Source organism: Hylobates moloch, unplaced genomic scaffold (genome assembly GCF_009828535.3).
Source record: "Hylobates moloch isolate HMO894 unplaced genomic scaffold, HMol_V3 SCAFFOLD_2, whole genome shotgun sequence".
NCBI classification, from domain to species: Eukaryota; Metazoa; Chordata; class Mammalia; order Primates; family Hylobatidae; genus Hylobates; species Hylobates moloch.
The window spans coordinates 127,571,798-127,598,845 of record NW_026652277.1 but is presented as its reverse complement, the minus strand read 5'-3'; the positions used below and the strand labels follow the sequence as shown (position 1 = coordinate 127,598,845).

At 38.3% G+C, this 27,048-nt stretch overlaps 1 protein-coding gene across 1 annotated transcript in view; it reads right to left on the bottom strand.

Moving 5' to 3' along the window:
* FIG4 (FIG4 phosphoinositide 5-phosphatase) overlaps positions 1–27,048 on the bottom strand; it is a 136,946-nt gene that overhangs the window by 24,447 nt on the left and 85,451 nt on the right. The window contains exons 17-22 of the mRNA XM_032156486.2: positions 22,237–22,295; positions 20,816–20,963; positions 17,699–17,782; positions 15,806–16,001; positions 14,717–14,799; positions 10,722–10,808 (exon numbers count right to left, since the gene is read on the bottom strand). Of these exons, the coding sequence (XP_032012377.1) occupies positions 10,722–10,808; positions 14,717–14,799; positions 15,806–16,001; positions 17,699–17,782; positions 20,816–20,963; positions 22,237–22,295 (657 nt within the window). The remainder of the gene's footprint in view (positions 1–10,721; positions 10,809–14,716; positions 14,800–15,805; positions 16,002–17,698; positions 17,783–20,815; positions 20,964–22,236; positions 22,296–27,048) is intronic.

The window sequence follows — 27,048 nt, the reverse complement described above, 5'->3', positions numbered from 1 at the left end:
CAGTAACCAAAACAGCATGGTACTGGTACCACAACAGAGACATAGATCAATGGAACAGAACAGAGCCCTCAGAAATGACGCCGCATAGCTACAACTATCTGATCTTTGACAAACCTGACAAAAACAAGAAATGGGGAAAGGATTCCCTATTTAATAAATGGTGCTGGGAAAACTGGCTAGCCATATGTAGAAAGCTGAAACTGGATCCCTTCCTTACACCTTATACAAAAATTAATTCAAGATGGATTAAAGACTTATATGTTAGACCTAAAACCATTAAAATCCTACAAGAAAACCTAGGCAATACCATTCAGGACATAGGCATGGGCAAGGACTTCATGTCTAAAACACCAAAAGCAATGGCAACAAAAGCAAAAATCGACAAATGGGATCTCATTAAACTAAAGAGCTTCTGCACAGCAAAAGAAACTATCATCAGAGTGAACAGGCAACCTACAGAATGGGAGAAAATTTTTGCAACCTACTCATCTGACAAAGGGCTAATATCCAGAATCTACAATGAACTCAAACAAATTTACAAGAAAAAAACAAACAACCCCATCAAAAAGTGGGCAGAGGACATGAACAGACACTTCTCAAAAGAAGACATTTATGCAGCCAAAAAACACATGAAGAAATGCTCATCATCACTGGCCATCAGAGAAATGCAAATCAAAACCACAGTGAGATACCATCTCACACCAGTTAGAATGGCCATCATTAAAAAATCAGGAAACAACAGGTGCTGGAGAGGATGTGGAGAAATAGGAACACTTTTACACTGTTGGTGGGACTGTAAACTAGTTAAACCATTGTGGAAGTCAGTGTGGCGATTCCTCAGGGATCTCGAACTAGAAATACCATTTGACCCAGCCATCCCATTACTGGGTATATACCCAAAGGACTATAAATCATGCTGCTATAAAGACACATGCACACGTATGTTTATTGCAGCACTATTCACAATAGCAAAGAGTTGGAACCAACCCAAATGTCCAACAACGATAGACTGGATTAAGAAAATGTGGCACATATACACCATGGAATACTATGCAGCCATAAAAAGTGATGAGTTCGTGTCCTTTGTAGGGACATGGATGAAACTGGAAAACATCATTCTCAGTAAACTATCGCAAGGACAAAAAACCAAACACCGCATGTTCTCACTCATAGGTGGGAATTGAACAATGAGAACTCATGGACACAGGAAGGGGAACATCACACTCCGGGGACTGTTGTGGGGTGGGGGCAGGGGGGAGGGACAGCATTAGGAGATACACCTAATGCTAAATGACAAGTTAATGGGTGCAGGAAATCAACATGGCACATGGATACATATGTAACAAACCTGCACATTGTGCACATGTACCCTAAAACCCTGAAGTATAATAAAAAAAAAAAAAAAAAAAAGAAGAGTTAAAACTGTTTAAAACAAGTAAAAGCAAAATCTTTAGGCCAATAGGAATAATAATGAACAGATAAGGGTGCGCAAAACAAAGTTACTGGGCCTAAGAAGCTTCAATATAATTTTATGTAGAGTTGTCAAAAAGGCATCTAAAATTACATTTTTTGTCCTTTTTCTGTCTGTTAAACATTTACTGAAGCTTCTGAGATTATCAGAACAATTTTCCTAGCTCTATTCTATTATCAAAAATAAATGTATTTGAGCACACTAACTCTATTAAATTTACTTTTGTATTTTCAAGTCATATAATAAATGAGCTACCAATTTAGTTATTTATATTTTGAAATAAGCCTAAAAGTTTTACTTTAAAAAAAACTAATACATTTCTCTGATATATAATGCTTAAAAAGCATGAATTGATTTTATTTTGCCATTAATACATTTTTAACATAAAGAGTAAAACAAAATCATTAAGAAAGTCAAGATAGTCTCAATTACTTTTCTGAATAAGGACAGGATACATTTTATTCAGACATTTCAGGATTTAATTAGGATTTTGATGACATCACACATACGGAACAGAAACTGTGACCCTTTAGTAATGGATGTAAAACCATCTTACAAAGAGTGTTTTTGCAAGTTAACAGAAAGTGGGTTTGAGAGGCAAGATTTTTAAGAATATAAAAATTTCTACTCTTTCCAAGTAAGATCAAACCACAACAGTTTTCTAAAATCATAGGATTCTAAAAGTAAGTTAAATACAAAAACAAAGCAAATCCTCTTTTAGAGCTTCATGTATTTGGAAACAATAGGCAAATGCAAATCAGGAAATCATGGTTCTTCTCTAGTTATGTTGATCAAGGGACTTCAAGAGCTAATTACCTATGGGAGGAAATTCTCTCATTAAGAGCTTCAGACATTTGGTAGCATTAGGGAATCTAAAAATCAGAAAACCATGGTCCCTTGTAGTCTGTCCTAACACAATGTGTAACTCAACTAGTAAGGACAGCAGTAGTTTGTCAGTTGGGAAAATCAAGGGATGCTGCTCAGAACTCTGAGCTGCTACACCTAAAACTGAAAATAAACCATAGTAAAGTAAAAACTTACAAATATTTATCATTTGCCTTGCCATTTGCTCCAATTTGTTAACCCTTGCATCTCTCCCTCACAATTACTGCATAAAATTCCTAAAAGAGGTAAAATTGTTGAATGCCAAATATTCCTCATTAATAATTTAATGTTATTAGTATCATGGTACAGACTGGGGATACAAAGACAGATGGGCCTTGCCCTCAAGAACTCAAAGTCTCTTTATATTAGTTTTAGATTAACAATACCACATAGTGGGTTCCATTTAACAAGGACATTTTGTTCCCATAAAATTGGGAGGGATAGCAGAAAGATGTTTATAAAATATGAACGGATCTTTAATTATGAAAATAGAATGCAATTGACTTCCAGAGTATGATTTCTCAAATTTCTTCATAAGACCCTAAGGAAAATAAGTAATAATATTAAAATACTTAACATGGAAAATTGCTTATATAATACTAAAAGATCTGTTGGTAAATTTTAAACACAATTTGGACTTAATGGAGTTTGTACTTTTTAAGTTTCTGAGTAACATGCAAAGGGCAGTGTGACTATATTTAAATATAAAATTGAAATGTGTTTTCTTGTATTTCAGCCAAAAGTTTATCTTAACTGAAAAGACTTCTAGTATATGCTCAGAGAAGACAAGAGCTATAAATATATCATACCTGGACACTCATCTTCATTGTACAAAAGGAATGGTTGTCAGGAAGCCACGGTGACACAGCACAAGGCTCAATAATCACTCCATCTGACCCAAATCTTCCCACTCACCTTCCATACACAAAACTGATGATAATTTGGTAAACTAACAAAATAATAAAGGTCAAACCACTAAAAAATGTGGTTCTTGTATATAGAGCAAGGAAAACCAATGAGTAATACCCCTCACATGACCACATCAGATATCCAAATCTGCTCCCCCAGATTAACCTGCTTGCTCATGTAAAAGGTAAGAGTGTCTTATGAGGCAAAAATACATTTAAAAACCATAAAGTCTTCATCTCTATCAGTCATTAAAGAATGTTTTCCCTTTAATCTGACATGAATCCCTAGAAGATGTTTAAACTACACATAAATAATCTATTTAACTTGGGCCCCTTTAGTTTAGAGAAAGTTAAAGAAATTTAACTTGCGATAGTTTGCTGAGAATGATGGTTTCCAGCTTCATCCATGTCCCTACAAAGGACATGAACTACCAAACACCACATGTTCTCACTCATAGGTGGGAACTGAACAATGAGAACACTTGGACACAGGAAGCGGAACATCACACACTGGGGCCTGTTGTGGGGTCGGGGGAGGGGGGAGGGACAGCATTAGGAGACATACCTAATGTAAATGATGAGTTAATGGGTGCAGCACACCAACATGGCACATGTATACATATGTAACAAACCTACACATTGTGCACATGTACCCTAGAACTTAAAAGTATAATAAAAAAACAAAAGAAATTTAACTTACTTGCTTTTTAAATCAAGAGCCGAGAAAACCCAAATTATTGAATCTCTCTAATCTAAAACCACTTGAGGCCCAGACATCTCATCTTAGGTTTCCCATTATTGTCTGAAACTCACCACCTTAGCCCCCAAACTTGTTGTATATTTGCTAACCTGGCAACTTGCCACTATAGCTGGTCAACCAAGCTATAAAACCCCTGGCCTCTCAAATATTCCTGAAACCCAATCCACTAACAAGTTTTGAGAAGACTTACAGATTCTACCTTTGTAAAAGAATACCCCATCTCTATTTCAACTGCCAACAGCAGACTCCAATCACTTTCTTGTCCTGATGCTTCCAACAGATATGTTGTTTATCGCCCTGCCTCTAATCCACTCTCCACACTACTTCCAGAGTGACCTTTCTAAAATGCAAATGTAAGCCTATCACTCCCCTGATTAGAACAGAGCTTTTAGGATAAAGTCAATACTCTCTCCCTTAGCATCTCTTCCTGATCTTGTTTCTACCTGTCCCTTGGATTAAACACACAGAATTATGTATGGGTTTCCAAAAGTGGTGCAACAGGACCATCTCCCCATGTGAAGGGGGTACCTAAGCTCTGACATGAGCCCATGAAACCTCTCGTTCGTGTATGCTTTGTACTCATCAAAATAAATCGGGCAATATGTTAAATTGTAAAAAAAAAAAAAAAAAAAAAAAAGGCTTTTTCATTTTGACTTTCAGCTGGGAGCTTCTTGCTATTTTCTTCCCTCACATGCTTATCCCAGCTCCCAATTCACTGGAAATAATGGAAGCCTATTTTCCAAGGCCTGCATTTATTTTATCCACTATGGATATATCACAGAAACCACTCACTCCTCTTCTCTTTCTCTAATTATCCTCAACAGGAGTCATTCACATGTCTTTCATTCATTCAACAAACAGTAAGTGCCTAGATGCCAGGAACAGAGCTAAGTTTTCTAATTCTTGTGGATCCAGAAGAGATGCATTCATATAAATCCAAACGGTGAAGTCACCCACAGTAAGAAATACATGTTGCATGGTAAACTGGTACACATATGCTAAACTTTTACACAGAAACACAAGTTTCATGAAACAAGACTTATTCATAATATGTGCCTTGTGGTCATACTTTATATTGTATTCAGTTCAGTGCTATTTCATTTCACTGCACAGGCCTACTAAATTAATTTCACGACTAACTAATTTTCAGAATTGTCCAAAAAACACTGACCTAGAATATGTATGACAGGAACTTGTGTTTGGGAGTAATTATTGTATTTTTTTAGAGCTATAAATACCCTGGAGGGGATACAGAAAGGACAGTGAGCAAGAAAGAAGTGAAAGGAAGGCAAAAATAAATGGGGAGGGGCGAAAGAGGTAATTAGAAATAGAAAAGATATCTGGAAAAAGTCAGAGATGGGTAAGGGAAAAGAGAAAAGAAAGTAAATGTCAGGATGAAAGAGGAAGAAAGCCTATCTTGGTAATTTCTGGAGTGAGAGGAGAGGTCACATCCCAGTTTCCTTGGGCTGAGGAGCTCTAATCACTTATTATCTCCGCTTGTGGAGGGAATTAGCTGATTAATCATTGATCACTGCCTCCGAGCTGCTCTAATCCTTAAACATTTGAAGAGTGTATTCCAGGTGTTTGGAAAAGATAACAGGAATTATCCATTAAGGCAGAAACACTTATTCAGCTTGCTGCACAGAGACCACAGCAGTATCTACAAAGTTCCAGATGAAATCAATGGAGGTGGGAGGTCCTGGGTGTGACTTGTATGTGAAGAATGTGTTTTTGAAAATTAACATCATGAAAAGTAAATGAAGTTGAGTTAATCATGGCCATTGTGTCATGCCCATCTCATCAGAATGAAGAAGTGCTCTAATTCTGTGTAACAGCATGCTCTAATCTGTAAAACACTTCCCCTGGTAGAAGCCCACACCGAGGGGCATTCACCCAGTCTTGCATAAATACCACTTTTTATGAGAGATTCTTAGGGGATAAATGCAGCCGTATGGTCCTAAAACTGTAAGCGCACTTATTATTATTTTTTTTTTGAGATGGATTCTCGCTCTGTAGCCCAGGCTGGAGAGCAGTGTCATGATCTCGGCTTACTGGAACCTCCAACTCCTGGGTTCAAGCAATTCTCCAGCCTCAGCCTCCCGAGTAGCTGGGATTATAGGCACCTGCCACCACGCCTGGCTAATTTTTGTATTTTTAGTAGAGATGGGGTTTCACCATACTGGTCAGGCTGGTCTCGAACCTCTAACCTCAGGTGATCCACCCACCTCAGCCTCCCAAAGTGCTGGGATTACAGGTGTGAGCCACCATGCCTGGCCAAGCACACTAATTTACCCTGCATTACATGTCAGCTTATCCTGCGCTGGAAGAATCCTAAAATACACGGTATTTATACAAACTGTGTATTATATTTTGAACCATTTCTTAGAGGTGATTTTTAAATGAGACATATTCCTGGAATAAGTGAACCATAGAAAAGCAAGCACTAATGATATGTGTTCATGCCTTTTTAACCTACCACTGATTGACATTTGTTGCTTAGTTAAAATCTCTCAAGAACTGGTAGGAGTGTAAAATGAGAACATGTTGGTCTTGCACGAATATAGTGAATCACTGCCTGGCCCCACAGCACCCGCCCGCCAGGCACAGCAAGTCCTGCCACTCCGGTCCTTCTCACCTGGCATTTGGTCAGAGGTGCAGTAGAGGCAGACTAAAGGGGAAAAAATGCTAACAACTTGGTGTGTTTACTTTTTTTTTTCTCTCAGAAGGCAGCAGGTGAACAAAAACACAGGAGGTGCAAAGGGTTTATAAGGAAAAAACACAACAGAGAAAGAACTAAAAAGTGTTCAAGGATGCCCCCCTTGAAAACCAGTGGGACACGGAGGGAGCATTCTAGGGATGCTCACTGGGCCTCAGCCAGGCCCTGATGCTCACGGGCGTGATGGGGGATGAAAGTCAGTGCATTTCAGTAAATATTTACTGAGCACTCAATTTAAGTTACTGTTCTAGAGACACAAAGATGGGTTGCCCTCTAAAAATGTATAACCTTGTAGGATTATAATAACCCTAAATAACAGCAACACTGTTCCAGTGGTGGCTAAACAACCTCCATGCCATGTTACCAAATCAGTCAAGCAAAGTATGCTTGCCCAGGAAACTTAAGTGTGTCTACATTAGGGACAGTAAGCCAGGTACTGAGGAAAGAATAAAGGTATGTTCTCCTTAAGTACTTTCTAAAACTCAAGATCAACAGAGCAGAAATATTAGAATTTCTGAATATTTCTGAATATAGAGGTGTCTATAAATTCAGGTCATGTCAGATGCTGAAAATGAGGTCTTTTAATGCTAATAATCCAGCATTGCTACCCCAGTGATTGGAAAGCAGCTGGTAACAACGGGCATTGATAGCTTAGTGATGGAGATCATGGGCTCTGGAGCCATCCTGTGTGGGTTTAAATCCTGGTTCCTCTACTTGCTAGCTGTATGACCTTGGGCAAGTTACATAACTTCTCGGTGCCTCAGTTTCCCCATTTGTAAAATGGATATGATAATAAGATCTACTTTATAGGGTTATTGTGAGAACTTAGAACAGGGTATGGTACACAGAACAGTGCCCATCACACAGTGTGTTCGGTCAATGTTGGCTGATGCCATTTCTCCCTGATCACCACCCCTACATTCAGGAAATCGTTATGACTCACAGGGAGGGGTCACACTCACACAAACTACAGCTTAGGGTGTCTGGGCTGACAGTACAGACATTGACCAGTTTGGGGTTTAACATCCACTTCTAAGCAATGTCCTGCAAGACCGTGGTTGAAAGTGTCCAGCTGCCCATCTATGTCTCTGCACGCTCATTTCAAGAGCCCCTGTTCCACTGGCTTCTTGCCAATTATTTACTGTCAATATTTTTTACATTTGGTGTTATAAATATCTCATATTTAGAAAAGAAAAAAATGGTTTCTTCATGATTTCAAGAAAAACTGAGTACGATTATGAACTATCCAGAGATGGGTAGATGCATATGTGTATGAACTTATGACTTAAATATACTAGAAAATAAAACATAGCAAGAGGAGAATTTCAAGAATCCCATATAAATGTAATTTCTCTTGGTTTGCGCATAGCTTTAGAAATCTAAAAATGAATAGTCGACATTTTAAGAACCTGGCTAGAGTTTCAATTTAAAGGACATCCCTGTGCACACGTGCGTGAACACACACACACACACACACCCCCGCAAACCACCAAAAACATTCTTGGGCAGTTGCCATGACAACATAATGCTGAGCTACCAAGCTCTTTGTTATCTTGCTGAAGATGCTGTGTAAAAACATCCTTATGACAGATTCTTTACTAATTAAGTGGAAAAGGTTAAAGAATTCTAGATCCACGTGGTTTTCATCTGTGCTAGGACTCACAGGCAAATACTAAATATTTTAAGAAAAAGAATGCAAAAGAAGTAACTGTAAGATCAATTACAGATCAAATCAGAAATAATGTTAAGAAAACAGGGGGGAAATGTTTTGTTTTTATTTTGTATGCTATGTTCATTTCATCATCTCCTCCTAAGTTGTATCATATTATTTTAATGGAATAATCACTTTGTATAATACAATTTGGTTAATAGAGTCTCTTATTTTACTAGCACATTTAAATAGTTTCCTTCCTTGGCCATATCTATTTCAATTCATCTGAGAGCCCATACTTCCATATGCTAAATAGTTATAACAAAACAAAGTGGTCTCTAAATTAATAGGGGCTTATATACCAAACAAAAAAAAAGAGGAAAAAAAGAAACAATAGTGTTGGGGAGAGAAAGAAGGATAAACAGCATTTTTGAAGGCTATGATAAAATGTGCTCTGGGGTTCTTTCCACTTCTCTGATTAGCCATCTCTGTTTCCCTTGTAGGTTTTTCTGTGTCTCTGTCTCAGCCATTAGACCCAGATCCCTGCCAAGATCAGCTGCAGACTGTCCTCACTGTAGTCTCGCTTCCTAGGCAGTCTTATCCTTAACTGGTGACTTTCACTATTACTCATGAGCATTTACATCCCCAGCCCAGGTTCTCTTCTGGGTTCCAGATTGGTTGATCCAACTGCCTCCTAAACTTCTCCACTTTGATGCTACATTAAAGGCAAACCAGGTCCTCCTGCAGTGCTCCTGACCTCAGTGAATGGCAGCTTTAAATGGTCCTAACACAGACATACTCAATACCTATGTGTTGAATGAGTAGGCAAATGAATGAATCAATCAATCAAAATTGTTACACAAACCAAAAAACCCAAGGGTCATCCTTAATAACACCCTCTTGTTCCCCACTCTCTGAGTCAGGATCCAAGCTCTGTCCATTTCACCGCTTAAGATTATTTTCCAGATCCATCCCATTCTCAAAATCCTCACAGCCACTACTCTCTAAAAGGCCTTTGCTGGATTACTGTAATAGTAATTACTATGAGCCATTACTAATAGTAATTACTGTGAGCCATCAATTAAGAATCTGCAGATGTGAGATACAGAGAAGTTAGGCAATCAATACCTATTCAAATAAACAATTAATTGATCAAACTGATAAAATTGATCTAAGAAAAAGGAAGAGAACATTTACTAAATGTCAAGTGTATGCCAGACACTGATCTAGATGCCTCACATATACTACCTCACTGAATTTCCACAGTGACTCATTTTTTTTTTTTTTTTTGGAGATGGAGTCTCACTCTGTCACCCAAGCTGGACTGCAGTGGTGCAATCTAGGTTCACTGCAACCTCCGCCTCCCGGGTTCAAACAATTCTCCTGTCTCCGCTTCCCGAGTATCTGGAATTACAGGCACGTGCCACCATGCCCGGCTAATTTTTGTATTTTAAGTGGCCACGAGGTTTCATGATGTTGGCCAGGCTGGTCTTGAACTCCTGACCTCAGGTGATCCACCCGCCTCAACTTCTCAAAGTGCTAGGATTACAGGCGTGAGCCACCATGCTCCGCCCACAGTGACCCATTTTATGGAAGCAACTCAACTGAGCATATGGCATCAGGGAGCCTCTTCTGGTCACAACCCTTTGCTTTGTTAGGTCCCAACAAGCAGGCAATAATGAGGAATATGAAGAGGATGATGATGGTGATCACAACTATTTTAGAACATATTCTAGACACTACTCTAAGCACTTTGTGTGTATTATTTCATTTGAGTCTCATCACCGTCCTACAAAGTAGGTGCTATTATTCCCTTTTGCAGATGAGGAAACTCAACAACACAGCAGTTATTTGCTCAAGGTAAAAAACTGGGAAGTAGTATGATTTGAACATAGTTCTGTTTATTTAAGATTTCACAAAACACCTGTTTAACTTATAGCAAGTTATTAGAACTGATGGGGATATATAGCTAGAAGAGACAAATCCATCCATATCCTCAAAGGTCTTGTATTAAACTTGAGCATGTCTCCAGGATCAGAGCTATTTCACCATCCCACTTCTACCCAGTGGAGGGCAGAATTCATAGTTGGAGGCCTCCAACAATGCCAAACCCACCTCCAAAGATGCATTTCAGGACCATTAGGGCTGCCAACCTCTTCCCTATCCCTCAGAGACTCAGTTTTCCTCAGGTAAGGTACCACAAGGAGATACTTTGGTGCTTATACTAATTTGGTGACAAGAGTGAATCTTTTTCTTAAAAAGTCTTTAAAGAAAGCCCTATGAGTGGCATGAATACAAAGATTTCTTTGAAGATCTAATCTAGTACTTACAGTTTTATAACTCCATCTGAGCACCTGGAACAGGGCTGCTGGCTATTCTTGTCTTGTTTATGTTGACTCTGCCCCAGCTGAACAAATCTAAAAATTATGATGGATAAGAGTCAGCTAAAGAAGGGAGTACTTGCAATTAATTCAGTAGATCACACAAAATGGTGTAAGCTTTCAAATTTCAGTAGTATGCTTATTTCAGAAAAGCACCTAAGAGTACTGTATGTAACATAAGACTTTGCCTGATTTTAAAGTGGGCTTGTTAAAAGTAGGAAAAGGGATTCTACTTAAAATGTAAGTTATAACCATGGATAAAAGAATGAAATCAAATGTGCACGCCATTGAACTTCTATTAATTTAAACATGGTGCAGAACTTGAACAGAATTGTTCCTGAAGCCAGGAAGATGATCTTGCAGAGCCTCACACATCTAAGGGTGACAAATATCTAATGCGTGGAATGCAGGCAGCATGGGGAAGCATGCAGGATGGTACTGGCAGTGAGACAAATGGCATGGAAAGGGCAGGATCAGGCTGGGGATCTACCTCCTGAAGCAAGGACACTGCTAACAGCCGGCCACAGACTAGGTTTCCTCTGGACCACAAGAATCCCCCCACCAAGTACTCTAGCCACTTCAAAGAGGAACACTTTCAACCGAGGTTGGGGAGACCCATTCATGAGCACCACGGCCATAGGACCTCTTCTGAAAGGTCTTGAACAGCACTTCTCAGACTTTAACAGCACTAAGGCAGGCTTTGAGCTAAGAGCCAGAGGGGGTGGCCTGGGCCAGCTCAGTAGGCAGAGAGGATACCCAGCAGCTTTCTGGAGTGCATATCTGCTGGAAGCCTGCTTGGACTGCATGGATCTGTCTTTCCTTCAGGGATGCGGTTTTGCAGTTTTGTTCTAATTTGCCCATGGGAGGTTACAGGGCAGGACTGAAGAACTGATTTCCAGGCCATGCGCAGTGGCTCATGCCTGTAATCCCAGCACTTTGGGAGGCCGAGGCGGGCGGATCATGAGGCCAGGAGATTGAGACCATCCTGGCTAACATGGTGAAACCCCATCTCTACTAAAAATACAAAAAATTAGCTGGGCATGGTGGCACGCACCTGTAGTCCCAGATACTCAGGAGGCTGAGGCAGGAGAATTGCTTGAACCCGGGAGGCGGAGGTTGTAGTGAGCCAAGATCACGCCACTGCACTCCAGCCTGGGTGACAGAGCAAGACTGTCTCAAAAAAAAAAAAAAAAGACTGAAACCAAAAGAACTGATTTCCTTTCCATTTTTTTAACTACTTAAAAATACTTTCTTTGAAGACTATGGAAAAGTTTACCATTTGTTTTTCATTAGCTTTTTTAAAGGTCAAGAAAGTGTTACAGAAACTACCATTATTGTATCATTACAGTACTGAAGAAAAACTTTCAAACAGCTTACTTTTATTCAACTTTTATCTTCAGCAAGCAAAAAATGTTGATCCATTTTTTGGGAAGAATGCCACATAGTACTGATTATTTGTACAGAACTTTAAACTTCTTAAATCAGGTGTACAATCACTGCCAGAGTTTTCTAAAAACTGGCAAGTGTATGAAGCTTTGAGGAAGTAAGTAGAAAGCTTTCAGGTCTGGTAAAATAGCAAACCAAAGACACTAGAAAGGGTGAGGGAAAAGGAAGACATAGACAGTGGGGCTCAGTAATTAGAATAAAACTACAAAACCAAGAAATCCTTAGGAGTCCAAAGGTGGGCAAGGCCTAATGTAGGAAAAACAGGCAGAAGAATGGGAAGCTGCAAGACAGGCTGCGGAAACCACTTCTAGCTGTGTGGCTTCCCTTCTCCACAGTGTTCTGTGATAGGCCAGGTGGGAGCTGTTACATGCAAGCCAGGCTAGGTCACTGTCTAGCACGTCACAAACATAGCCAGCCACCTGAGTGCAGAAATGGGGTGGCAGGGGCACCTGCCAATTCAGTGCAGAACTACCTGGGCTCTAGCCCTGCCTTGAAACTCTCCCCTTTGGATCAGAGGAGGCACTAAGGAAGCTCCAGAGCCTAGATGAGCCAAAAGTGGGTGTCAATCAGTCCCTGAACATCCCTTGGTCACCCTCTGGCACAGTTATCCTACAGATACTGATGGAGAGAGGATTCCTCTGCCTACTGCAATGCCCATGGCAGATGGAGAGGGGAGATGTTCCAGGGCAGGCAAGGCAGTAAGGGCAGGGTGCCCACAGGAAGGGGTACTCACAGGGAAAGAATGGTCAGCCCCCTGTTTCTCCCCTTCCCCCAAGGTCTGCATCATAAGCAGAGGCAGCTGATTATGATCAAGAGAACAAAAAGGAGGGAACAGCCTAAAATCCCACGGTACCCAGAAACACAGGATATAACTCCTGGATAAGGCACTAAATGGCTCTACTTGCTGCGCTGTTAGCCTATAAAAAGGGATAATATCTTTTTAATCTACTACAGAATTGTCTAAAGAACAAACAAAACAGTGTAAAGTGTTATACAATGAAAGGAGGTATTATCTTCAGAATATCAAACACAGAATTTTATTCTAGGACATGGGTTCCTCCCTCCCCTCAAGTAACCCCTTCAATCCTTGGCACATACACTCATTCCCTCTGCAATAAACAAAGTCATATTACTCAGTCAGTAACTTCAGATAATTCATTCTTCAGGCCACATGGTTTGTAAAGGCCCACTTCAACTACTATAGAGTTTGGCTACAGAGTTCTGACAGCCATGATGAATAAGTACTGTGTGTTTGTGTGTCAGAGTGAGGAGGGTGTGGCTGTGCTCTGATGACTAAATTGGCTTCCAGTCAATGACTCATATTCAAAAGAGTGCAAGTTACAGGAGCTGCTTTGGCAGTCAGCAAATGCTGTGCATTTTATATTTTATAAATTATAGAGTAGTTTTTATTAATTGAAACGAAAAGCTGACAGTATCTAATTCAATGGATTCTGTAAATGAAATGCCCTCATTTAAAAATAACTGAAGATCAGTGCTCATCTTATATTATACAATTTACATTTTACACACACATTTACAAATTTGTATAAGTGGAATTGTATTCATATGCAATAACCAAGTCTTCTAAATCCATGTATTAAGCTGAGGAGGTGTTTGCAATGTTCTCATCAGGTTCGTGGGAATTTCTGAGTGAAGGATTCTTTTGAGAATCTGCTAACTCTATCTTCTCAAAAGGACACACATACACACGAAATTATGCACATGATTTCAGGGAATGCCTTATGGGTATCCCCTCCTTTCAACTAGATTTGCCTAATAAAGGCCTATAACATTGTGAATTAGCACCCTATTATTACTGTTTTCTTTTTCCTCTTCAGTCACCACTCCTACCAGCATCTAGGACCTAAAGTGATGCAAGGTCCTCATTTGTCAATATCCCAGATTTATTTTGTGAGAAGGGACTTTGATCTTGAGGATTTAGAAATGCAGGAATGTACTGGTACTTTGGTTTGTAGTTTACATATGAGCAGTGCAGATACCTGCATGCATCATAAATTTTTATCATTGAGGGGCAGAGTCTCAGGCATTTAGCACTTTAACTCCATATATAAATCAATGTTTCAGAATTTGACCACCTCAATGCTGAAACTGCATTTTAAATGGAATTCATTTTCTTCTGTATTGTTTACTATTTTCATTTCTTAAAAGTTATACCAGGCTGGGCGCAGTGGCTCGCGCCTGTAATCTTAGCACTTTGGGAGGCTGAGGTGGGCAGATTTCCTGAGCTCAGGAGTTTGAGGCTAGCCTGGGCAACACAGTGAAACCCCGTCTCTACTAGAATACAAAAAATTAGCTGGCCATAGTGGCGTGCACCTGTAATCCCAGCTACTCAGGAGCCGAGATCATACCACTGCACTCCAGCCTGGGCAACAGAGCAAGACTCTGTCTTCAAAAAAAAAGAAAAAGGTATAGTAGTTAGAAGTTACTGTAATTATAAATATTCATTTTTCTTTAATATCTACATGAAAGTATCTTACCTTGAATAAATGGAGAAATCTTCTTCTGAGAGGCCATCTGAGAGGTTAATTCCATATAACTCCTTCATGGGTTGGACCACATTCTGGGGTTTAAAAAAAAAAAAGAAGAACCAGGAAGAATTTTTAGACATATAGCATATCAATAATTTCCAAAAGAAAATGAAACTGAATTTTTCCACAAAAGCAATCACAATGTTTCTTTAACCTGTTCATTAAACTTCTTAGTTGATGGTTTTAAAAACATTTGATTTCCATTTCTGCTAAAAATAGTTTATTCTAGGATTTAAAAAAGCTGTTAAATAATTACTAGCTGTTTTTGTATAATGCAGGAGTTGGCAACCTTATCCTGTAAAAGGCCAGATAGCAAATATTTTAAACTTTTTTGGGTTATGCTGTCTCTGTTGCAAATACTCAGCTCTGTTGTTATAGTGCAAAAGTAGTCACATAAATGAGTAAACAAACAGGCATGGCTGGATTCCAGTGTAATTTTATTTACAAAAAAAAGGCATCAGGCTGGATTTGGCCAATATGTCATAGTTTGCCAACTTCTGGAACATGGATTCAGCTCTTGTATTAACACATTTTTACTTGCCTTATCTATTTCTAAATGAGTTTTGGATATTTCTAGAAATCAAATTTCCCCAAAGCTAGAGTTGGTCCTTTTGTTGCTTATTTCTATTTGTTTCCCCCAATCTATCAGTAATATTGAATTGAACGGGATGAATTTCCCATTGCGGCCATTCAAAGATTGTGAAGGCCACGTTTAAATCCTGCGATCCAACAACGTGCCCAGCAAGAGAATAAATGGACCTCAAGCGGATGGGCTGATCAAAGAGGGCCAGTATTCACTTAAAAATTCTGAAAGGATCAGAAATTCACCATTACACATGCGAGCAAAAACACCAATTTTATTTTGGAATGAAATAAAATCATGTATATGCTAAATGTATTCATCTTATGCAGTGCCTCAAACACAACAGTGAGATAATGTGACATTTTCTTGCTCTCAGCCTTTTAACTGAAAGTGGAGTTGTAAAGATCATTTTCCAGGGCTTCAGGCTGGATCCCACAGGCTTCCCTCCTCCGCACCTCAGTCACTTTGGCACTGTCTCCTGCGTCGGTCATCTTCACAGGAGTGGAGCGCTGAGACACAGAGCCCTCTTCTTCCCGATCAGTCCCAGAGTCATCCTCAGAGCTGCTGGACACAGCCTCCTCGCTGGGGGGCGGCGGGGCGCTGGCTGCCGTTTTCCGCTGTAATACAGCTTCTTCTCTATTGCTTTTGTTTCTTTTAAAAGAATAATATGGAAGTGAAGCATCTTTAAACTAACCCTCAACACCCACTGTCTATCACTCTGTCCCAAAGCCTTAGGCCTAGTGAAGCATAAGAAAATGACTGTGACACTAGTTTCTGGATTCAGGTTGTGCTACAGGGAAAAGGTTCATGTTTCTCCATGTCCATGCACTGACCTTACATGAATATAAGCCCTGTTATAAATTCAAAAAATAAATGAAAATTACTTGCAGAGCGTGAAAAAATCTTCTCACCACTTGGTTACCATACCTTCCTTTGGTAACCGATATCAATATTCTCAAAACTTATGGTACAATTATAGAAGACCGTATGTTTGGGATATTATTAAAATTAGCTGTAACTCATAAAAGGCCCAAGAAAAAGTGGGTAGCCAAACCTATGTATATTTCTCTCCCTCCTATAAATTTTTTATCAGTCATAGTGTATCCAAATAATGAACAACTGATGAACATAAACTACATTTTAAATTTTATTGTGTTATTAGTAAACAAGTATATTTGCTGAACATTCCCTTTAATAGTAGGGAATAGAAGGGGGGAAACCCTACACTTATAAAAGTATTTACTTTCATTTTAGTGCCAAATTGGAAGAGTAGTAAGAATGCTGTTTTTTAAATTCAGAAAACCATTTATAGTAATACTTTTTGCTTTATGAAAAATGTTTAATATTTCACTCTTTAAAAAATTCTCTATAAGGAGCTAAAAATACCATAATATTTTGAAATGTTCTAGGAAAGGAAAATGCAATTTTATGTGACCATGGGTTAGATTTTGCAGAAAACAAGCAGTCTCTGACCTTTTGCAACTAAAAATTAAAGTTGGTAACGTTTCTGTGACACACACTAATATAGCTGGTCGTTTACTTATTTGTCCTGGGAATTTCCTGAATTCCAAACTCCTGAAGACCTTCCTTCTTTTAAATTCCTCATAGCATCTGGTCAGGGCTTAACATGAGCTATTTAAAGGCTACATATAAAAGCCACAGAAATAGTGTTTCTGGAAAATATCAATATATGTCCCATTGGATAAATCACACATAGCTAGAACACAATTAAGATTCCATATAATTAGGACTCTGTATCTGCAGTCTGGCTGGGGTATGTGGCCAGAGTCTAGAAGAAATCTGTCACTGAGACTAGGGAGGTCAGTGGAAGGGAAAGAGGTTCTCATGCCAGGAAACAACACATTTCGCTCCAGTCTCTTAAGCATGAAGATGCAAACACAACATATCTTCTTCTTTACTGGACTAAATAAAATAATAGTCTTCCCCCAAATAACGTTATAGCAATACACAGAAAAATATATTAAGTTCTGTATCAGGGTATATTTGCTTTTATGTTACTGAGGATGCCAACAAAATAAATATAATAAATACAAATTTTTACTTAACTATTTCATGTTGGGAAACAGAGAATGCTGAGTTATTTATAAGATATCGTATCTGTCACCTGCCTTTATGTCATCTGTTATATTCCCAATTTAAAACAATAAAATGCACTACATTGCTGAAACTCTCATAAATTCTACTTTCAGTATTGAACACCTTAGTGATCCCAGTGCTATTAATAAACTATATATGACCTGAAGTTATTAGTTTTTGGTGGAAATCATATTGCAAGTACTATTCTTTTACACAAATCTTTAAAGTTTCATTCTATACACAAATCTTACCCCAATACTGATTTTCCAGTTTCATCTGGTTTACGCACAGTAAATGGACTTGGATCAATTCCAACAGTCTTAGGCATAAAGTCACTAAAGAAAGGTGAAAACACAATTACATATGAATTACTGTCCATCCAGATGATATTGGCTTCCATCTCAGTTCACACTCTTACAATATTCCTTCTTAACTCTAGGAGTTACATATTATATATTCTGAGCCAACTGCTCAGGGACATAAAACCATAAATTAACAGCACTAGGTAATTTCAATGTTATCAGTCTTAATTGTGAATTTTCTATGAACATGAGGCCCAATAGTTTTAAATTTAAATATCATCTACTATAACAGTGTTGACATCTGAACTTCTGCTAAGATGTATACCACCTGGTTAATCTGGTTATATATCATGATTAGTTCTCAGGTAAAATTTAAATTCCTAAAGGCCAATGACAAAACACTAAGCTGTTCAGTTTCACGGACAACATTTTTAAGCTATACTACCTAAGGAGGTAGACATAATGATCAAAAACACAGTGGTATGAACTGAAATATCAACATCTACCTCATTAGGCTGAGGTTAATTCATTAAAACACTGCCGGAACACTTTAAATAGAAACTCTTTTAATTTACCACTTATTGAGATAAGCTAAAGCTTCCACATTATGCAAAGGCCACCTCATCATTACTGCTGAAGCCAGACCAGATTCCACAGTAGATACCAAAAACGCAACAGTTCCGGGATTTCTGATGGATAAGACTCCTGGCTTCTGGCAAGGACACTGCTCCAAGTGTGTGACTGAATATCACATTATTTGAAGGAAAAGAAAGTAATCTTGATTCTGGCCTAAAATAGCTATTTTAACAGTTTGAAAATGTTTCAAAGATGTAACTGGCTTAATTTCTTTTCTTTTTGAACATATACAACTGATCCTTTTCATTTGCAGATTCCATGTTTGTGAGACTGCTTACTCACTAATGTGTATCTGTAACCCCCAAATCAATCCTCATGGTACTTTCACAGTCACTGCAGACATGTGCATGTACAGAGTGGTGAAAACTTTGAATCCTCCAATGCTTATGTTCTTAGCTGAGGCTGAATAAGGGGTACTCTGCTTCTTAATTTCTGCTCTCGTATCATAAATGAGTGTCTTTTTCACAGTCTATTTGACACCATGTTTTCACATTTTTGGTGCCTCTTTTGGTGATCTTGCTATTTAAGATGGTCCCCACGCATAGTGCTAAAGCTGTTTAGTGTTTCTAAGCACAAGAAAGCTTGGATGCACCTGACAGAGAAAACACGTGTGTTAGATAAGCTTCATTCAGGCATTAGTTATAGTGCTGTTGGCCGTGAGCGTTATGTTAATAAATCAACAATATACAGATGCTCTTCAACTTAGAATGGGGGTTACATCCTGACAAACCTATAGTAACTTGAATATGTATTTAGTACACCTAACCTACTGTACATCATAGCTTTGTGTAGCCTACCTTAAAAGTGCTCAGAACATTTACATTAGCTTATGGTTGTGCAAAGTCATCTAACACAAAGCCTGTTTTATAGTAAAGTTATTATAAAGAATTTTGAATCAAAATTCAAAATTCGAAGCACAGTTTATACCTAATGCATGTAACTTTTGCACCATTATAAAGCTGAAAAATCGTAAGTTGAATCATTGTAAGGCAAGGACTGACTGTATATTAACTATGTTTCTGTCTTTAAACAAAAACACACACAAAACTAGGTTATGTATTGATTGGCTGACAAATACGATGTGACCAGAGGCTCTCAGGAACCTAATCCTGTATTTCCCTTAGAAGCAATGGTCCAGTATTTACTAATTCAGTGTTTGCAGTGACTTTATAGAACATAGCTACCACAAACACAATTAACTACAGTAAGTCCTCACTTAATGTCATTGATAGGATCTTGGAAACTGTGACTTCAAGTGAAACAACGTACAGCAGGTCTTTAAATAATGTTTTTTCCAACATCATTTCATTTAAAGTCAGTTTCCAAGAAGCTATCAAAGATGTGAAGTGAGGGTTTATATGTATATAAACACATATACCTAATGTCATTTATCTTTTGCTGAGTTGAAAACTTCTAGAAATGACAAAGGTCTCATAGTTAAAACTGCTAAACCTTAACAAATTTACTTGAAAAATCAAGCAAGTAAGAATTTCAAACTGTTCCTAACTATCTGAAACTGAAACAAAATGTAGAGTGACTTCTAGGAAACAAAACCACAGAATATGTTTCTATGTACCACATAAAGTATAAGCATATGAAATACAAAAAATTAAATTTTAGTATAAAATATAACAAGTAATTTTCTTTGCTCAATTTTCTTATTCTGGTCCCAGCATTTTTCCTAAAGGGTCCCATCAAATTCTAAAAGAGATACAGAAAATGAAATGTGTCTGAAGGTAAGGGACTAGGATGGAGAGAGAATGGAAATCATGCCACATAAGTTATGGAAGAACAAATGAAGGATATTTACGCTGAAAAAATGAATATTGCTTCCTCAAATATCTTGAGGCAAAAGAGAAACTAGATTTGTCCTATGACTAATAATAATAGTAATAATAATAGCTACCATTTATTAATCACCTGCCTGTACCAGGCACTACAAAGACACTTGCGGGGAGTGTGTGTATGGGAAAGAGAGGGAGAAGGAGAGAGACAGAGAAAGACAGATTAAGAAAATAATGCTCAGGTAAGTTGGATAATTTTCCCAAGGTCACACGGGAAGTGGCTGAAATAAGATTCACATCCTAGCCTTTCTAGTACCAAAGATGATGCTTTTCCCACTAATTTATGTCAACTCTCAATTTCTATGTTCCATGCAAAAACTGAGTTTATTCCAAATGGCAAACTAGGACTAATAGGAGGCAGATTTCAACCTATCAAAGGGGAGAAATCAACTCCAATTGTCAATAGAACAATAGAAGGGGCTGCCTCTTGAAGTAGTGGGCTCCCCATCACAGGAGGTATTCAAAGGTGGACTACCCACCTGACAGAAGGCCTACAAAATGGATTTCCGGTAAAGACAGACATATATACAAACTAGGAAAACTACAGTTCTCAAGTACTTATGGTATCAGAATACACACAACATACCGTGCTGAGCTTGTCATAGCCAAGCAAAAGGTATCATCAAAGCTGCTCAACTCATATGGCCGAAAGAACTCATTGTGGATATCAATCTCTTCTTCATATTTGTGGAATTTCTTCACTATCAACTTCTTTAAGTTTGCAGAACAGATAACTAAGAGAGATACTGCATGTTACTCTAAAAGTCTGAGATTACATCAAGCAAACATTTCCATAATATTAACTGTGTTCACAGACAGCACTGTGATAAGCTCTGTGGGGGATACAGCTCTGACCAAGGGTAAGCTCCTGCCTCCAACACTTACACAGCTAGAAAGGAGATGAGATAGATGCATAGAAAATACAATGCAAAGCTGAGTTCAACAAGCTCTAAGGAGCCAAGAGGGCCTCAGGAAGTCCAGTGGGAGCAGGGAGTTATTTAGAGGAGGCTCTTTAAATTCTTTTTTGCTCTTAAATAAATGCCCTTTGTGTTTTAGCTAAAAATCGTACAGCTTTTTCCCTAAATTTCCCTTTATATTTCAAATTCTGTTAATAGTCACTGTTAGATAGTTAAAACCCTTTCCTTTCTCCCAGAACAACTAAACCTTCTTAGCAATATGAGTAATGATTTTTCCCAGAATTTCAAGTTACAAATAACTTCCAAAATGAATTTATAACTTAATAAGAACCAAAAATACTTTGTAATCTTACTTTATGGGCTTCCCTACCCAAAGTTGGGATGCTGAACCATGACTAGATGGAGTCCTCAACTGGAGCATTCCAGATTCGCAGGAGATCTTGCTAGGAACCCTTTACCAAATGGAAAATGAGCTTGCTCAAGGTCAGGGGAGTTAGTAACAGAGCCAGAACTAAGCTTTATTTAAAATTTGGCAATTATTTAAATTTGGAAACATCATTCTAATGTATTATACACTTGAAGATATTCCTTTAATATAGAATGTTTCCTGCCCCTCTCACAAATTAATGAAATTTAATTTAAATGTGACTAAAATGTACTTTTATACACGCATCTGTACCTTCTTCACTGCTTAGCACAGGAAAAAAGTTTTAAGCTCTCCTTGTGAATGGGTCCTTACTTCCTCTGCATTCCCCCAAAATATGTAGAAATATAAACTGTACTAGTTTAAAGTAATGAGCTGATATATCATATTTTATTGACTAAATATTTGAGAGACACGTAATAATTGTAAGACACAATACAAGGTATTGGCCTACATAGATAAAAAGAAGTATAATATAATTCCTGCCCTTTAAGAAGCTAAGAGATGTTACAATATCCTATCTATTAAAGCAGCAACATAATACTGAACAGCCATTCATTTGTTTCTAATAAAATACTATGTGCAAAGGATTTAATGCTTCAAGTTCATTAAGGTATAATTCCAAAATATGTTAGTGTAAAAACTAAAACACAAACAGTTACTTACCTTCATCATAGGGCAATGGTAAATGCTTTATCACTTCTGGTGTCCACCAGTAAGTATAACTATAAAATAAAAATTAAAAAAAAAGATGAACCAAATGTAAATGTTGATTTTCTAAAATTTACTGGATAGAAGAATTTATATGGTCTACAGTAACATGTTCCTACTTCAAAGTTAATTTTTTTCTTTTTAAAACATGTTTGCAAAGCTTTTGACACAGTAGGTCTTCAACATGGTAATTCCCTTACCAACTGCTTTCTTCCTTCAACTATGTTGCAGATGTACAAAAATGCCATGAATACACCTGAGAGTCAAGATGCTCTGATGTTATTTACTTTTAGCTAAAAAGGATTAGAATGTAATAAGCTGACTCTATGAACTGCTGTTAACTTCTCCCAGGGACTGTGCCTACAGTGACTTACTCTGCCACCAGGTGAGTAGTGGGACCTTGACCCAAGTCCTACAACCAGGATTCCCTTGTGTGTAGTTATCTGATAGTTAGAATCTACTCTGCTGTATATGTATACACCTGTGTGTATAGTTAAAACAGTTAAGCAAAATCATTAAGGAATGAATTAGACAGTCCTAACGAACAAGTTCCCTTAGAAAGCAGTATAGACCCTGTTATTCTTTAACTGTAAATATGTGCTACTTGATTACAGAAGCTAGTCAGAGTAATAGTAAAGAATGTCAACTGTCTGGATTTCTGCTAGAAGGCTCGTCTGTACAAGCAAAGAATCTGAAAGAATCCTAAGTGGCCTTCTCTCTGAACACCTAATTTAATTCTCAATCAAATTCTAATGAAATGAATATTTAGAGGAAAAGTGATATATGTCAAAGCTCATGAGAGCTATGGAGAAGAAGAATTTTTTAAAAATCAGATTTCTAAAGATTAAAAAAAGAGCCTATAGCCAAGAATTGCTAAAATGAGATTTTAATATAAATGAAAGGCTTTCTAAAAATATAAAGCTGAAATTACAATCTTGAATAATCCTGATTATGAAGCAATGGGAAAGTATCCAAATGAAACTGGCAACATAGGGAACTCTTCTAGAGATGGCAAGCAGAATACACAACCACTAATGATGAAAAAAGGAATATGAAGCCTAATGAATTGTGTGGGGCGAATCACTGTTCTAACAGGAAAGGTTCCTAAAGTTTTGTTTTAGACTGAAGTTATGCTTTACAGCAGTGCTACTCAAAATTCAATGTGCATGTGAATCACTTTGGGATCTTGTTAAAAGGCAGATGATTCAGTAGGTGGGGCCTGAGATTCTGCATCTATGACAAACTCCTGAGCAAAACCAAAGGGGCAGACCCTCCAACCCCTTTTCAATAACAAGGCTTTGAATATGAAAAGAACAGAGCAAGGATAAGGCTGCTGCTTGTGAAGAATTCATTCAGTCATTCCACATTTATTAAGCACCTGCTATGTGTCAGACACTGCTCTATGTGTTGAAAGTGCCAAGCTGAAAGCAATGACAGAGAAAGTAGAGCTACTTAATTCCAGTACTGTTTCTATCCTCCCTAGCCATAACAAGTTTCGCACCTGAAAGAAAAAACATAAGAGGGAACTGTGTACAACCCAGAAGACAGAAGGAGGGGCTAGAGCGTCTCTACAAGCAGGCCAGTGTCCCGGTGTAGTTGAGATCTACAATCTTTAAGGAACAGTGAAACATGGAGCTGATACTGGAAATGGGCCAATGCAGTCTTTAATTTTTACATTTAGCAGAATTTATTTATTTATTTACCTTTTTCAACTAAGTTCAGGGGTACATGTGCAGAACGTGCAGGTTTGTTACATAGGTAAATGTGTGCCATAGTAGTTTGCTGCACAGATCATCCCATCACCTAGGTATTTAGCCCAGCATCCATTAGCTATTCATAATGATGCTCTCCCTTCTACCCTCACCACCACAGGCCCCGGTGTGTGTTGTTCTCTCCCACCATGTGTCCATGTGTTCTCATCATTCAGTTCCCACTTCTAAGTGAGAACATGCGGTGTTTGGTTTTCCGTTCCTGCATTAGTTTGCTGAGGATAACAGGAGTCTTGATGCTCAGCAGTGAGAGGGTGACAGATCCCAAAAACCAGACATCAAGAAGTGATGTAAGTGATGTTGATCCCAGCAACATAACAGAATCAAATATGAGATCGAGATGTGTTGTAAGTGACCTAAAAAGATGGCCAATGCATTCTCTGAATTCACATCTATTCACAAAAACAAGCCACACCAAGCTAATATCATTTCCTTTCCTAATAGGAAAATCAGACTGTCAGATCAGGGGAATGAAAAAGACATGGACTAATTGTTGAAGAGGGGTGTATGCATGTGTGTATGCATGCATCTGAGTAAATATAATTTTGTGATGACCTAACACTGGCGGACAAGTAAAGTAGAGAAGCTATCAGTATATGAGAAATTCCCTAAAGAATGTTGCTTACAATCAGCTTGCTTAGGAAGAAGTAGACATTACAAAAAATGTTTTAACTCAGAATTCTTGTGGTGAGCAAAAATGAAAAGATAATCATGTATTCATGATTTAAGACTAGGCCATAAACTTTCAAACAATATTACTAAATTGTATTTCCCTTAGCAATATGTAGCAATTTAACAACACTTTTAAAAGATTCCAAGTCTTTTGGGTGAGTCTCAGAAGCAAAGAAATATCTGCCTTGGGGAAGATAAGCTAAAATGGATGGAGGATCAGAGCATCTAAGACGACTAAGCCCAAGATAGGGGAATCTTTACCACCTCTACTACCAGGTACATTTATCCAGAGGAAGAACAATGCACTGGGTCAGAAACCTGCTTTTGGACCAGGGATCAGAAAATAGGAGACTGCAAGTTAGTGTCACTCCCTTCTTTGCATACAGAAGAGCCAGTAAGTCAGATTCTCTTTTCTTTTTCAGTTCCTAGTATTAAGAGTTCTCGGTTCCATAGGAAGGTTAGGGAAAATTTTTAAAGACTGTCTTTAATTTCCCTAGCTAACTTGGGAGCCTTCTGAAACATTCATGAATGTCAGCAGAGCAATCAGTATTTGTGAACAAGATAGAGAAATATGGGCAGGGCAACAGTATAGTTAATTGAACTTACAGCTGTTTAAATGATTACAATCAAAGGCACTAAACAATATTATGTGGAAGGAGTTGCCTGTGGGTAGAAATCAACGGGTTCTGCCATTTACCCTACTGTACTCAACATTTTTCATCAAGTACTTGAATTAGGATCAAGATGGTCAACTGATTAAATCTGAAGAAACTATAAAGCTATAAAGTATTCATTAAAGGATACACATTTCAATACTTTTTTTGGAAGTAGACAAAGCATATACAAACATGACAAGAATGGTACAGATGTGGCAGAGCGGCAACTGCACATGTTAAAAAGACTTAGGAGTTCTAACAGACAGGAAGCTCGGAGAGTGCACACTGTCATGGCAACGCTGAGGATGGCTGGTGTGACCTTATGCTTATCAATGAAAACACAGCATCCAGGACAAGGGGAGTGATAGTCCCAGTGGTCTCACAACAGCTAGCACAAATCAGACCAAACGCTGACCATTATTGGACCCAGATCTGGGGGCCACAGTTTAAGAAGAACATTGACCTCAACTGGAATACACACAGAGGAGAGGGGTGTTCCGAATGCTGGAGGGCCTTGAAACCACAGCATATGAGGAACAGCTGAAGAAACTGGGGCTATTTAACCAGTAGAAGAAGAGATTTTGAAAGCGTATGAACTCAACTTCAAATATTTAAAAGATTATCAAGTGGATGAGGAAATCTTGTTTTTAAGGTCTTTAACTGGGATTAATAGGTAAGATTACAGAGAAGCAGATCTCAGCATGACATGAGGAAGAATTGTGTAAGTGAACTGTTCCAAAACAACTGCCTCTTCAACAGTTGACAAACAAGAGCTTGTCAAGCATAGGCCAGATTACCTCTCTCTCCCTAGGGAAACAGAAAGAGAACTTACATATCAGACAGGGGGCAGGCCAAGAAATCTCCCAACTCTAGGAGTCAATGAAATAATTAATGCTTAATACCTAAAAACATCTTGGTGACATTCTAAACAACAGTTCATTAGATGGGATCTTAGATGATTGTATGCCATATTAATCAAATTCAGAACAAAGTTTCAATTAGTGGTTTTAGGCAGATCAATAAATGTGAGATTTTGTGTCATCGAAGTACTTATCTCAAGAGGACCTTGTTCCAATGAACTCTAGATAGAGTTAGGTTTATTCCCTCTTCCCTTATTGTGCAAGAAAAATATTATTTCATGGCATAGATATGCCACACCATTATCTATACCATTCCTGTATCATTGATAAACACAGTATAAGATACAGCATGCCACGAATTTCAAAACACTCATGAATAAATAATAAAGTCTTTATTAATATTACATTAATAAGTCACATTATCTAAGTTTCCAGACTTTATGGGCATCCCGTATGATCTTTAATAAATGTTAAAAACTAGGGAATGTTATCTCCTTAAAGAATAGTAACAGGTCAGGTGTAGTGGCTCACACCTGTAATCCCAGCAATTTGGGAGCCAAAATGGGCAGACTGCTTGAGCCCAGGAGATGGAGGCCAGCCTGGGCAACATGACAAAACCCAGTCTCTACCAAAAATACAAAAATTAGCTGGGTGTGGTGGCGTCCACCTGTGGTCCTAGCTACTTGGAGGGCTAAGGTGAGAAGATGGCTTGAGCCCCGGGAGGCAGAGGCTGCAGTGAGCCGAGATCACCCCACTGCACTCCAGCCTAGGTGACAGAGCCAGACTCTGACTCAAAAACAAACAAACAAA